The sequence below is a fragment of the Pezoporus wallicus genome, unplaced genomic scaffold (assembly GCF_028554395.1).
Source record: "Pezoporus wallicus isolate ANWC-B61680 ecotype Strahan unplaced genomic scaffold, APGP_CSIRO_Pwel_v1 contig_8705, whole genome shotgun sequence".
Lineage (NCBI taxonomy): Eukaryota > Metazoa > Chordata > Aves > Psittaciformes > Psittacidae > Pezoporus > Pezoporus wallicus.
The window spans coordinates 3,019,580-3,034,818 of NW_026638439.1; the positions used below are offsets into that span (position 1 = coordinate 3,019,580).

Sequence of the window (15,239 nt, forward strand, 5' to 3'; positions counted from 1 at the left end):
GGCAAGTTCATTCCTCTTGTTATCCTGAAACCCACCAGTAAGTGAGGTTGAAACTTTCAACCTGGAACTTGAATGGAAATGAATAGAAGCCTCTGAAGGTTGCCGAGGTCTCCTCAGGCACAAACTGCAGTGGCTGAATGAATGAATCACACTAAAAAAAACATCTCTTGTGATGTGGAAATGAATTTCACACCTTCCCTCTCACATCATCTTTGTAAGTGTCAAAGGGCAGGGAAATCCATAATGGGGAAGGTATTTCCTGTGTGTGACAGGCTGTCCTGCTTGGGTCAGGGCACAGATCACGCCTCTGGTTTTGACCTGATTTGAGAGGCTCTGGTCCAAGAATGTGACACTTTCCTTGTGCCACGTCTGGCTGTTGTGTTCAGTGACACTTCCTTGAGAGCAGGGGGAATGTATCCTTGTGTGCTGAGGTGTGAGACTTGTTGGCTGCCATGTCCCGACTTCTCCAGTATTTTTAGCTTCATAGCCCCAAAACAGTTAATCAGTCATCTCATGCTCCCTCCCACATTACCCCTTCCGGGGCAGTCACACAGAGACACAAGCAAGAGACTGTTTCCCAAATGAGGACTGCAGGCAGGTGAGCTCCTGTAGCTTGTCTGACACCATCAGGCAGTCTCCAGGGGCAGCTAAGGGTTTGCTCTGATGCAATGACAGCAGTAGTGCTGGCTGAGTTTGCTAGGTTCTTCCCACACTCCCTGGGACCTTGCTGTGAGCCTCAGTACACATGTTGGTGAATGAGGCCTGTCTCCTGTGGTAGAGTGACAGGTCCTGGTAGTTTGCTTCTTTGAAGTGCTTGGAAGCTTGGCAGGGGACTGTATATGCCAAACATATCCTTTGGCTGCCTGGGAAGCCAAAAAGGTTCAGGTTGTAGCTCATCCTAACCTCTTTTCTTACTGTGGTTTTGCTATTTGCTTGTGGCTTGGATAGCATCCAAGGGAGAAGCTTCCCTATTCCACCGCCAAACCTTTTTTCTGCCTGTCGTGTTTTCCACACACACTAATTCCAAGGCTTCTGATCTGTAACAGGTATGCTCTTTTTCTCTCCTTTTCCCATGTGTTTTTTTTCCCCTTTCTTCCAATTGCAACACTTCTGGTATCAGGCAGTGGCGATGCTTCGTTAAAGGAGTTTTCTTTGCTTCCCTCCTGGAATAGCAGTTGGGAAGCTGCATGTTGTGATGATACATGTAACAACAGACCTTGGTGCATCTCACATGGGTGGCAGAAAGCAGTGCTATGGAGACCAGAGCAACATCACAGCAGATTTGAGCAAGCTGGGACCACTTCACATGCGTGAGTGCACGATGCTGAACAGAGCTGCAAATGTCGGGACTCTTCCAGGAAATTCAGGGTGGGTGGTAGGCTGTGACAGCTGAGCCCCATGTTTGTCATGCCCTGAGAAGTCCTCGCTCGTTTGAGGATTAAACTATAGCTACTTCCCCGACACAGAACTGCTGCCAAGATTCCAGTCTGGCTCAAGCCACTCTCCACACTTCATAATGAAGTTTGAGAGAGTTTTAACATCTTGGTGTTGGCAGAAACATGGTTTTAAAATCACGGTGTAGTTGGAGACTAGCTGGCTCCGGACACTGGTAACTGGGTTGGAGACTTTCATCTTGAGGTCAAGTCCAGCTGTGGTGTTAGTGACAAAGTCATGAACTTCTGACTGATGGTTCAGGGCTTGTGTGTGGAAAGATGTCGTGAGTCCAGTGCCAGGACTGGGAGTTGAGAGACTCGGGTTTGGTTCCTGAGCTTTGCCAGAGCTCTTCTGGGAGACCCTCAGCAAGATACTGGAAGTCTTCATGCCTTGGGTCTCTCTGAAAAAACACTGAAGCTCTGCCTACATCAACGTGGTGCCGAGTCCTCAAGCTCACTCATGACTGCAAACTCCTGAATACCATTGGATGCAGAAGTGCAAAACACTAAGTGGGACAAGCTGGCTCTGCCCAGTGTGTATGAGATGAGTGCCTGGATTGCAGTTGTCAGTGTTAGCTGTCACTGGTGTGCTTTTTGGCTGCTCGGAGGGCAAGGACGTGATGTTCTCAGGAGACAGCGTTGCTCTCCCATCACTGGCCAGTGCCATTCCAAATGCAGGCAGCCCCATGCTCAGGAGGAAGCTTGTGCAGCCCTCTTGTCTGTTAGCTATAGGAGAAGTTGGCTTCTGTGTTTGGCAGCTGGCATAAGAAACAATCGGCAGCGGTTTATTGAGAAATTAATTTCCCAAAGACTGAGCTGCTGCCTTCTTTCCAAGACATACATGGGCAGCCCCTCCTGGCAAGCCTTGGTTACTGCTCTTAAGAGTATTTGAACCCATGTTGCTGCAGTGCTCTCCTAGATGTACACCTGTACCTGCTGCCCCTTGGAGGGAGGGGCTTTGGATGAGATTCCTGCAATTTCTAGCTCCCTTTTGGCCTTGTGCATCTGAGCCTGGGGCAGTGCTGCAGGCGGAGCAGGCAGAGGCTGTGCTTTGTCTTCTGCTGGGTCTTCACGCTGCAGGAGGAGGCTCTTCCCCTGAGAAGACCCCAGTGCTGGGGCTTGTGTCTGCCTGGCCTTGAGAAAAAAGCATAAAGCTGCAGCCTGCAACACTGTAATCCCAAAGCTTCAGCCTCTCCCTGTGTGTGCCAAATTCCTTTGGCTGTTAAACAAGGGGAAGAATTTTGAGGGGAGCTTGTAGAGTATGACTTCTGTGTTTGCTTTTAGCTTCATGAATAGCAGCAGTGACTTGTCTGGCCATATACTGGGAAAACTCTGCTCTGCCAGCTTTGAAGGGCTGCTGGTTTAAAAGCAAAGCTGGCATTTATGCAACTGTCTGGTTTATCTTGACTTCAGAATCACTGGTGCTTTCCACAGCTCTGCCTGTGTCTGCAGGTAGCCTTTTAGTTTCCAGTGGGGCATGGCAGTACTTGTGCTTTAACTGGGACTTTGGGATTCAGTGTGCTGGACATGAAGACAACCAATACGTCCTGCAGAACCACAGCTGTGGTGAGGAAGAGTGTAACCCTGTTTCCTATGGGGAAACCTGAGGCATGGGTCAGCTAGCTGGGAAAAAGGCTCCATGGTGATCACTGATGTAGTCTTAATAGAATCACAGAATACCAGGTTGGGAGGGACCTCAGGCATCATCTGGTCCAACCTTTTTTGTTAGAGCATGACCCAGACTAGATGTCCCAGAACCCTGTCCAGCTGGATCTTAACAGTATCCAACATCAGGGAATCCACCACTTCCCTGGGGAGATTATTCCAGTGGCTGATTGTTTCTCATTGTGAAAAATTTTCCTCTTGTGCCCAATTGGAATCTCCCCTGGGGTAACTTGTACCAATCACTGGTTATCTTTTTCCATGTGGTTCCTTGTAAGAAGGGAGTCTCCATCATCTTTGTAGCCACCCTTTAAATACTGGAACATGGTGATAAGGACTCCTCTCAACCTTCTTTTCTCTAGGCTGAACAAACCCAGTTCTCTCAGCCTGACCTCACATGGCTGCCCAGTCTTTGGATCATCTTTGTGGCTCTTCTCTGGACCCTCTCTGGCCTGTCCACATCTGTTTTGTATAGCAAGTGTTGTGTTGTGATGATGTTTGTTATGCTGCTGTGTTAAAACACCCTGGATCTGAGTGGTGGGGGTGAGAAAAGGGAAGGCACATGAGAGATTTATATTTTTGTGAGTAATGTTTTGGAACCTCTGTTAGTGCTGAGTGAGGAAAGGCTAATGAGGCAGCCTTTGTTCAAGGTCAGACACATCCACATGCAGGCAGAGTAAGGGAAACCAGAGTCAGCATCTCCACTACTTGCAATGACTTGGTAGCAATGGGACCTCCACAAAGCATAATTTGCAGGAGAGGTACGGGGAAGAGCCAGAAGACTGTGAGGGCTTAAGGAGAAAAATCAGGGTTGTTGAATCGGATCCATACTGTAGTAAACCATTGCTATGTTGCTTTGTGTGTCCCCTTTTTCTGCAGCCAGGGGAGGCTGAGTGCTCTGGGGCAGGCAGGCAGATGTGCTGTGAATTAGTAACACCACCCTTGAGTACATAAGTGCATCCTGCTGACTTCTTGTTTGTGTTAGTTACAGGACTCTCATCAGGCCCACGTATAAAATGTCCTACCGAACGGTGACCACGCTGGAGTGGAGGTGCTGCCCTGGCTTCACGGGGAGCAACTGTGAAGAGGGTGAGTTACCCAGCAACGTTTGTAGCTGCTTCTGGTAGTTTCCTTTGTGCTGCAATATCTTGGTGCTAATCACACTACTAGGGCAAATCTCTAACTAGGAAGCTGTCTCCTTACAGCCACAAAGAATGATGGCTGCAGACAGCAGCTTGCTTCAGGCTGCTGAGAAAACAATAGCTTCCCAGAAGCTCAAGAAAAGCCTTAAGTAGCAAAACTACTCTAAGTTACAGTCTGCAGAAGACAGCTTTGCATTTTAGCCTGCTGCTAGAAGAAGCGAGCTTGAGGAAGAGAAGCTTCTGTGAGCACCTTGGTTTCTTACCTGTTACTGCAGGGGATGCTAAGGATGGACTGTGGCAGGACTGTTACTTCCCAAATAGCTGCAGCTCAACTGATCTGACTGGGGACCCGAGGAGCTGGTGTGTGCAGCCTGTTCATGCCTGTAGGTTTTGACAGGTGAGAGTAATTACAGCTTAGTGGTGCTGCTGGTGTAAAGGAGAGAATCCAGCTCTCTCCTGCAGTGCCAGATCTGTTTCTGCAGATTTCAGGGCAAATAAAAAACCACCATAAGCTTGTTTGAGAAAGTCAGCGGTGATCTCACAGGAGTGGCTCTGTGCAATGAGGTGACAATTTTATGCAGTCAGTTTTCAAGGTGGAACTGTTCTTTTGGCCTTGGATACGGCATGTGGAGTGTGAGCAGAAAGCCAGTAGCCAGCCCTCACTTTCATATGTGAGATTATTCTTACCTTTTTTTCCCTCCCTAAAACATCTGGCGCTACCAACAGCCCTATGTTCTTGAAAGGAGGAGGGAAAAAAATGACCTTCTAGTACAGAAGGGTTGTGCCCCTTGATTTCTAGGAGTGGTGTCGACACTAGTGCTGTACACAGCACTTCAAACTGTCCAGAGGCATCAGTTTTAAACCTGGAGGATTTACTTGCTCCTTATGCTAATTCTTAATGTTCATGTCACTTGGAATTGTAAGTAAAAAGGGCTGAAAAGAGTGTTTTAGGTTTTTTTGGCAATCTGTTATAAAGCCTTTTGTACTTTCTTTTTTGTGCTCTCTTCTACTGCAAATCTGGTTCCTCTGAGAGGGTGAGATGCTCACATCGGTGTGGGTCCTTCCTGGAAACAGCAGATGAAAGAAAACAGACAAGTAAACTGAAACAAAACCAAACCAGGGCAGTTCTGGAGCCACAGCAAATTAACAGGGTAGAACCTCAAAATGCTTTCATCTTTTTTTTTGGTGTCAGCTTTCTCCTCACTGTTTCATTTCACTCATATGTGCAGCTGGTGCTTTTGAAGCTGATGTGAGGTAGGTATGATTGATGGCAGATTGGATGTGAGCTATTTTTAACTTGCCTTTTCGCTCTATTGCAAATGCTCTATTGCGAATTCTCTGATGGTCACTGTTGTTCTCCATGTGTCAGCAGAATGGCAACTACAGTGGCTCTTGAGCCATTCACTTCAGAATGGCTCCTGTTTCCAGAGACTGAAGGCCAAAGTTTCCATTCCTTGGGAGCTCTGGAATAACAAGGCTGCATTTCCATGAGTAGGACAGACTAAGCCAGGAGATAGAATGGATTGCTCAAGCACACAGAGCAGTTTTGCATGGCTGCAGGGTCTCTTCAGATCCATGGTGGGTTTGTTTTGCATCTTGAGGCTTGAGAGATCCTATGTGTTGATTCTGTCTTTAATCCCCAGTGAGCAGGGTTGATGCCTGCTCCTTTTCTGTGTTGTTCTGGAGCAGTGTCCACTGTAGCCTATGTGGAGAAGGGGTTATTTTTTATATGAGGCCTTCTTTGCCCTTTCTAGATTTATTTCTATTAGCATTTCATAAGGGAAGATGTTGGGAGGGTGAACCAGGGAAACCAAGTCAAAGAGCTTGAAGTCATTCAAAGGCTGCAGTGCAGCTGTTTACTACGTACAGGCTTCCTTGTTAGCTCCCTAAGGGAAGTCAACTTTTATTTTGCAAAGTAAACAGTCCACCCTGGATGGGTAGCCCCGAAGTATGACATACTCCTGGTGAGACTGGCTTGCTGTAACACACCTTCAATGAGAAACCTCCCCTTCCACAGTGACTCACTGAGCTCTGGTAGAGCAAGCTTTGAATGCAGTTCCATTATTCCAGAGTGTCTTGACCTTTAGCTAATAAGTTTAGCTTGAGAAAGTAACCACTTAACTGTCACCAGCTGGCAGGCACCTACATGAATGCTGAAGGCTGCACATTGTTTAGATTTAAATTATCTTGGGAATTTAACTCTTGCATTGTAGCTGATAAAGAGCAACATCATCTGGAGGAAGCCCAGCTGGAGAAGTGGGTGGAGAGTTTGCTACTCAGTGGGCTATTAATTTACTGAGGTGGGAATGGCTGCTTCCAATCTGTTTCTTTAAGTTGGCACTGCTTGGGGCTCTCTGCTCTTCCCTTCAGTGCTTTCCCCTCACCCAAAGGTATGTCAGCATTTGAAAGGGATCCAGTTCCTTTATTGGTTTTGTGGAAGTGTGACCAGCTGGTTGAGCAGATAGCTAAAACTTGCCAGTTGTACCAGTGCTTCCCAAAGGGTTTATTGCAACTTTCTTGGATGGAGAAAGAGATTTGATGCAACAAGTCTGGTGAATTTAACTGTCAGGAAATGCTAATTTTTATTTTCCAGTTTCAGGGGGTTTTGTTTTGTTTAAAGTGGAGCCCAAGCCTAGGACAGGAAATGAATGCACTGAGCCACCCAGTCTGCTGACTGCTGATATAAAGAACATATGGATGAGGGCAGTGCAGAGGTGAAGTGGTTTAGCTATTGCAATCATGCATCAAGCTGATTGATTTGAATCCAAGATGATGCTGACATTTCAACTCAGCCTTTTTTCTATATGGCTGAAAGTTCAAAGGCAAATGCAGTCTCTTGGGAGAGGAGAAGTGTCACTTGCAAGTTCAGGGGCTCAGCATTGCCCTAGAGCTCTCCAGCTAGGCAAGGTCTTGTTTCACTTTAGAAATCTAACATAGACTTCTTTCTTGTTTGTTTGTACTGCTTGAATTTGGGATAGTAGCCAGGATCCTATTTACCCCAGAGGCAGATTGATGGCAGACAGCTTAGCTTTTTGGGCAAGAAGCAGCTCCAAGAGTAACCTCGGCACCTCTAAAGTGATGCCATGGTGATTCCAAGCTTAATAGTTTATTTTGAGAACTTCCTTTTTTTCCCCTTGCCTCCTCACTTCAGTTCTTGGAAAATTTTCATCTACTTTTAATAACTATTTTTTTGTATCTTGTCATCTTGAGACTTTTCAAACCTCTTGGATTCCCATGTGTTTACAATTTTCAGAGTAGCATAAGCAAATGAAGACTTCATTCTTGGTATGATAGAGTGCAAAAACTTTCTCCTGTTTTACTACTGCTTCACAAAGTTTCTTGCTCTCAGGAGGAGAGATGCAGAACTGCACTGCCAGGAAAATCTTAAACTAGCAAATGCAATTGTGATACAAAATTGGATAAAGCCATGAGAATGACCAGCAAAGTTAGAGACCTGAAAGTCTGAAAGCCCATCAGAGTGCTTTAGAGGGGATTCAGAGTGGTGTTGATGGGACCTCGCTTCTTCAGGTCTTGGTTTGCTCCCCTGTGAACTGTTAACCGTAGAACTTCCAAACTGTGAAAGTACGCTGTGTAGATTATGCAGTATCATTTCCCATGGTATCCCTGTAGTTCTCTTCAGGAGTTGAGCTCGTGTTTTTCCTTTTGTCAAGTACTTCAGTTCCTTCTTGTTTTTCCCTCTTCCTTGTAGCCGCTGCTTGGAAGCAGGGGTGTTAAGTCTGTGTATCACAGACAGCAAGTTCAGAGCTCTTTACTGCCACTGAGCATTTCTCGTCTTGCCCTTAGAAACCGCGAACATGTAAGAGAAGGCAGTGGGAGTCAAAAAAGGCATTGCACTATCTGTTCCTGTTGCTAAGTCCTAGTACAATGATGTTTTCACACTTCAGAGTCCCAACTCCTGTTGTAGTCAAAGCAAGAGCTTCCATTTGAGCAGTGATGTTCTCCCAGACATGGTTGTCTTGGTGCTCTCTGGTTAGCAAGGCAGTTCTACGCTGCAGGTGCATGGCAGGCTGAGGTACCCTCCTTTCAAGTTTGGATCTAGCACAGATCCTTGCATGTATGTAGTTCTCTACTAGAGACTGGCTCAGCAATTCCTTTAGTGAAATGTGGCTTTGGTGTAATTTTGAGATCTTTGAAACTGAAATTCGGTGTTTGGTTCCACAAAGGATCTAAAAATATCTTCTCATTCTGAAGTTTAATGTTTATTAGATATGGTAAGTGCATTATGTGAATACGTGTTACAGACTATTAAATGCAAACCTAAATTTCCTAGTAACTCTAGTTACTAAAGCAATTAGTAAGTTGGTAGCAAAATGTGGTAACTAACTCAGTAAACTTGCCTTCAAAAATACCTCATGTAAGAGCGTCAAAATATATTACCACCCTTGATGGAACTGCTGGTGGGTGCAAGTGGCTTTCTCAGGAATTATGTTTCTGCACCTATAGTAACAGGTGCAGAAACATAATATCAGTATCTGCCCTGATATTTTCTTCCATAGCATACTCCTCCTGCTCCTCTATATGCTCTACTTCGTCCTGCTTTGTTTCTGGTGGCCTCTTCAATGTGAGGCTGAAGGTCCACCAGAAGTTTCCCAAACTACTCTATGATGTGTCACCCAATTCTTTTCCACTCCCAGCAGCACACTGACCGTTCAGCAGCCTCTGGCTTCAGGCATAACATGTGTGTCACCCTTGATCACATTTTCTGAGAAGTTCCTGGAGTGTGTGGTCACTGTTGGAAGCATGTGCAGCCTGCTGAGAGCGCTTTCTGGCATCAGTGCTGGGTGACTACTTGAACAGTTCCTAAATGTTCATCTTCCCTTTCGATATGAGGTCCAAAACAAAAATCCCTGTCAGATCTCCAAAGACTTTGACTCTGCATTCCAGCATCGGAGTAGTTTCATTTTTTGGACATTTTTAATCTGAACAGGGAGAATTTTATTCAGCACCTAATGTCAAAGTAAGAGGAGTGTTAAGTATCTGCAGATGTCATCTCAACACAATTAGAAAAGCTGTGTGTTGCACTGTTACATTATCCCCAGGTTTTTAGCTCCCATCAAATTACTGTGGTATGTAGTGAATCTTTTTCATTTTGATGAGCTATTCGTTTACTTTCCCAAATACCTTGAATACTTTCTGTTTCTCTTAGCTATGTATTTCTTAATTCACAAGTGACAGACCCACCTATTTATAGTTTGTCTTTCCTATTCATTTGCTTTATCTCTAATCAGGAGTGAACATAACCTTGCCCTGGGTAGGGCTAACACAGGACTGGTGTGTCTGCTCTGCCTGGATCATTCTCTCCATGCTGGCAGGATTCTTCCCATTGCTGTCAGAAGAGAGAAGCCTGTGGGGCTTCTTTAGTGACTTCTGCCTCTCCATATGTGCTGGTGTAACTAACTGATGGGAAGTTTTCTGGGAAGTGGTGGAGTGCAGCAGCGAAGGTTAGAGTTGAGAAGGAAGTCCTGAGTAGTTGACTTGAGCTTCTGAGCTCCTGCTGCTGTCATAAAGCAGGTCCTGCCTTACACAGAACGGATGCCAAGGGCAAGGTATGGCTCTTCCATGTCTCTGCCGGTGTTGCTGCTTCCTAATGGGGTTTCACCTTCATCTTCCGTGCGACTGGCTTTAGTGTGTGATAGAAGCAGAATAGTAATTATGATCCTGAAATTGCTGGAAAGACCAAAAATGGTGAATTACTATGATAGATGGTCTGTGAAATTGGGCAGGGTCTTCACTGCCTGTTAGAGATGGCATGGCTTGATTCTGCCTTGAAGCTGGGAGTCTCTTGAGCTTCTTTTTATCTGCTTCAGTGACAGAAAAAATAAGTGCTGATGAGCTAGGCTACCTCAGAGGCAGGTGTTGTCAAAAACATTGCCAGTCATGTTTGGAGCTGCCATTGGCAATGCTGGCTTCATTGAATCCTGCTTTTAGTACTTGTGACCCTGTAAAGAACGTAAAGGGTAGTAATCTTGGAGCACTCGCAAAGCAGAGAAATGACTAGGAAAGGTCCACAGGAAGAAATTGCTTTCATTTGGGAGTTATAATGTGTTGATCACAGGAGTAGATGAGTAGAATTTCCAGGATGCTGCTGGTGAGGAGGTCAGCCAAGGGGACAGAGTGCTCTTTCCTAACTCTGCTGTGAGCCTGCGAAGCAAGTTTGAGCAGGGTGGAAAAGGGAGACCTTTGACTTCAGCAGTTGGCTACTGAAAGGCAAATGCTGCCAGTTCTTATTCATCTGTGGTGCTAGTGTTTTTTTAGCAGGTTAGGACTCCTTGCTGGGAGAAGGGAAGCATGGAAACCTTGGGCACTGCTTATCTCTTTGACAAAAGATTTGGTGGTGGTGGACCTGAGAGCCTTTAAAAAGTATTTTTGATTAGATTTGTGTAAACACTTTTAAACACATCTCTGGTGACTGATTAAGTAGAAACTGAAACTTTTGTACCCAGGTCAGCTCTTGCATTACTTGGGATCAGAACTTGAGAGGTTCTGAAGAGCCCATACAGCCTTTTAATGGTGTCTTCCTGTCGTAATCCTTAGTGCCTCCTTGAACCCTGTGCTTTTAACCTGCTGCTTTCTCATGTGCATGTTCCGTTTAGCACTTCTGTCTTCCCCTGAAGTTATCACTTATTTGCCATTCATCCTCACAATGATGAACTTTGTGTTTTCTTGAGACCATTAGAAAGGAGCTGTTTTTTCTGTATGTAGGAATCACATTATTACAGCCTCTATTATTATTATCCTGCATTGGGAACTTCTAAATCTGCTTTCAAAAGGCAGCTGACTTCTGTGCGCTGGTTGTCTCCCCTTTTGTTGGTTTCAGTTTTCTTTGATGCTTTTTATTTTTTTGATATATTTATTCTTGCCAAACTTCAGACACTGTAGTGAAATCTTGCAACAAAAGAATTGCCTAAGAAATAGAGATCTCGCTTTCATCAGGTTTAGAAATGCTTCTGACATAGTAGTTCTGCTTTTCCTGTGGGGAGCTGGCGTGACTGTCACTAGTCTATGCTAAACTCTAATCCTGAGGCGGACAATGGTCAGCTCAGAGGGCAGAGAATGGATGAGATGGATGTGGCAGTTTCTTGGTTTTAACTGTTTCTTTCTGGTAAGGCCCAGCCTGCAGCATGGTTGCCTGAAAACCTGCCCACAGAGGTGTTCCTTACTCGAGTGCTCCTGCCCTTCTGGAGAGGTCTAAGAAGTGTATAATGCTCAGATAATGAGGGTGGGTGTTCAGAACCTGGGGAGATACCCTGTGTAGTGTATTTGCTAATTTCGGAGGTGGTTTGGCTGTGTGAGAGGATTGGATCCTTTGTTTTCCAGTATCCCAATCTGGAGATGCCTTCTGATGGCTTCTGGTTTTTGCCACCTGCCTTCTTAACCTTTATGGGGTAAGCTGGTGTCACTGGTACATTAAGAATAGAGGAGGGATGACCCTGAGGAAGCTATTTTGCATAAACAGACCAGATTGCTGCTGCAATTGAAAGTCATGTGAAAATAGCCAAAAGGTTGGAGGACTTTGCTAAGCCATCACTTCCATCCAGGATGAGGACTTTGGACTAATGCAGAGTAGGCTGGAAAGTAGTGTCCCCTTCTGGAAAAAAGGGGTTGTGACACATTATGCCATCAATCCTGCAAATGTTGTTTGTACCAAACTCATGAGCAACGTTGTCCTGAAAACTCCACTGTTCCTCTTTTCTACAGGCATTCCTGTCAGGTATGGTGGAGGAAAGGTGGGGTTGTGTTTATAACCAAAGGCAGCAGGTATTGGATGTATACCACTCTGCCATCGCATATGAAAGAGCTAAATGAGAGGAATAGTTCCTCACTGGTGTCCACCGTTTGTATTGGTGCCTTTCAAGTGAATTATAGATAACAACGGAAGAAGAATTGAAGCCACCTCCTGAAGCTGTTGCTGAGCTCCCTTGCTGCTGCGATAACTTGGGCTTATTTTAATCAGAAATAGGAAATAAGGCTTATTCCTTTAATAGGGAATGCCTTCAGTTGGAAGGGGTGGCAGTGGAGTATCTCTCTTTTACTGAATTTGCAATTTTAAATTGCATTTCACAAGCCATTTTGTGTTTAATTTTTGAGCATAACACAGGATTGCAGCTCCCTCCCTGTTCCTTTTCAAGGGCTTAGTTGTGAAATGTGTTTAACTTAATCTTGCTGTCAAACAGGGTTGAATGGGATGTTTCCTTGAGGAAGAGCTTACTGACTTTTTTTTCCAGGAGAATACTCAAGTGGGCCAGTAATGCCTGGTCTGCAGAGTGCCAGCTCTTCTGAGTGCATTAATTCATTTACTTTCAATTATCTTGGATATCTGGCCCTAGTGGTAGTACAGACTTGTGCAGCTATGAATGTTAGTGAGGATAAGGGAGAGATGAGGGCAACATTTCTGCTTTTCATCCCTAGATATAGCCTTCACCTCTAAGTGTGACTCTGGGTTCAGAGTCCTGCTGCTACCTCTTGTTTCCATCTTGTCGCATACTGGAGGAGAGACAAGAGCATACTTTGCACCACACAAGCTCTAAGATTCCTGTGCAGAGCTGTTCTAATGATGAGTGGTCACTTTGTGTGGTGATGGAAGAGTATCTTGTACTGCTGAGGTTCAAAGACATGAGAGTAAAGGATATTCCTCAAGACAGGAGACTTCATTGCCAGCTCTTCACAGGCAGGCCAAGGCACTCTTTCTGCAAAAGGTTTTCTAATAACTTTAAACAAAGCTGTTGACATTGCAAACTGTTTGCATGTGTAAGAGGTAAGAAAGATATAAGGTGTTGCAAGACGAAGGGGAAAAGCTGCAGAAGGCCATGGTGTACAGAGAGAAGTGCAGTTGGTAGGAAGCTGAACTGGAGCCAAGTTTAGGGGGTGAGGCAGATGGAGATCTTTGTTTCTGTTTTTTGTAGGTTTTTCATTAAATGAATTAATGCAATTGGTACAGTAACATTTGTGTTTTCTGTGACAACTGGTTCCAGTTGTGAGCTGCTCTAAAACATCAACAAAAAGGAGTTCAGGCAGCTGCAATACCTAAGCAGGCCAAGTCTCATCCACATAAAAGCTCTCTTCAGGCAGAGGAGATTTACTGGGGATCTAAATCCCCAGTACAACTGTTTACAACTATTCTAGGGTGCTTTGCCTTGTGGAAATGGGAATGTAAGGAACTGGAATAGAAGTGGAATTGCAAGCCCAGGAGTAGGAGCTGAGGTGGATTTGCCAGAGAAATGTTGAGACTGGTTTCATGTTTTATAGAAGACTTCAAGGTGAAAGCAAGAGGTAGGCATCAGATTCCCATGTTGCTGACTCCTAGACCTTATTCTTACTCAATTCTTTGTTATGAAAAGGGGAACCAGAAGTGTTACTCCAAGTAATAATTTCTAGTGGAGCTGAATTTCAGTTAAACACAGAAAAGTGCTAGACAAAAGCAACAGGCTGCCCAAGTGGTAAATGCCCCATCTCTGGCAGCATTCAAGACCAGGTTGGACAGAGCCTTGGGTGACACGGTCTAGCATGAGGTGTCCCTGCCCATGGCAGGGGGTTAGAACTGGATGAGCTTAAGGTCCTTTCTAACCCAAACCAGTCTGTGATTCTATGTTCAGTGCATGTCATTCCAACATCTCTCTGAGCTATTTAGCAGGATAAAGGCAGCAAAGTCCATACAGCTTGATTTGGGAAGCTACAGGAAGGTGAATTAGATGGAGCAACTTGGAAATACACATTTCGCTCAGAAGAAATCCCGTGCTGTAGTTAGGGTTCAGACTGTGTCAGTTTGGGTGGAGGTCTCAAATGGAGTAGTACCCAGGCTGTTCTCGGTCCAGCAGAGCTTGCTATTTCATGTTGGAGTTAGTCTAAGGAATGAGAGAGCCCTGTAATCAATTTGTGTGTGTTAGAGGCTGAGCAGTACTGGGAATACGTGGTAGACTGGGATTAAAATGCAGTCAAGCCTTGATTAAATTGTACAGTTGGGCAGAAAGCCATAAGGTGAGATTCAGTCAAGGACAGTCACAGAGGCAGGAATAGTCAGATGCAAAACTTTAAATGGAAGGAGTTCTGAAGGTAGCAGGCTCCCAGGGGAGGGAATGGAGTTTGTGGAAGACAGTAGAATGAAGTTCGCTCTCAGGAGAATGAATGCCATGCGGGAGTGCTACAAGTACTCTGACCAAGTATACTATTAACTATTAATGCATCCAGGAGACTGACACACAACGTTTATGTGTTTATGGATAGGGGTGCCTGCATGCGTATGTGTCAGTGTGCCTGAGAGGTCAAGTTTCAGCATTTGAGTAACCTGAGGCTTGTTACCACTGAATTCATGTGAAAGCTGGTCCCAATTGGTGCTGAACCTCTGAGCCCCAACATCTTAAATACTGAAAGTGGTGTGTTGCATCTGCAAAGGAAAATATTTGGCTGGGAAAGGAATATGCTGTTTATAGTTGATGGGATTTGTACTGTACTGAACTAATGAGATTGGTAAACTTTGATTACTGGTGTCCTGGGTTCAGCAGTAGCAGTCATGTTTCTCCTCCTTGGTAGCTGGTGCAGTGCAGTGTTTTGACTTTCGGCCTGGGAACAGAGCTGATAACAATGATGTTTTGGTTTGGCCAAGGACTTTGTGAGCCTCATGCTCTGCCAGGGAGGAGGGGAAGCCAGGAGGAAGCAGAGACAGGACACCTGACCCAAACTGACCAAAGAGGTATTCCATACCACAGCACGTCATGCCCAGGATGTAACTGGGAGTTAGCTGGAAGGGCTGGGAGACTGCAGGGGTGGAGGAGGTATCGGTCGGAGCTTGGTCGGGCTTGGGGGGCGAGTTATCGGTCAGTGGGTGGTGAGGTGTTGTATTCTGTTCCCTTGTTATTTCCTTTATCATTATTATCATTAGTGGTAGCAGTAGTGATTTGTGTTATACCTTAGTTACTAAACTGTTCTTATCTCAACCTGTGGGAGTTGCATTCTTTTGATTCTCCTCTCCGTCCCTCCGAGAGCA

The 15,239-nt window shown here is 45.2% G+C and overlaps 1 protein-coding gene across 8 annotated transcripts in view; it reads left to right on the plus strand.

Moving 5' to 3' along the window:
• COL26A1 (collagen type XXVI alpha 1 chain) overlaps positions 1 to 15,239 on the plus strand; it is a 172,119-nt gene that overhangs the window by 33,282 nt on the left and 123,598 nt on the right. For 5 of the 8 annotated variants that reach the window (XM_057410751.1, XM_057410745.1, XM_057410747.1 and 2 more), the window contains exon 3: positions 4,081 to 4,184. In XM_057410751.1, the coding sequence (XP_057266734.1) occupies positions 4,081 to 4,184 (104 nt within the window). The remainder of the gene's footprint in view (positions 1 to 4,080; positions 4,185 to 15,239) is intronic. The other 3 variants (XM_057410752.1, XM_057410746.1, XM_057410750.1) reach the window with 1 other exon arrangement.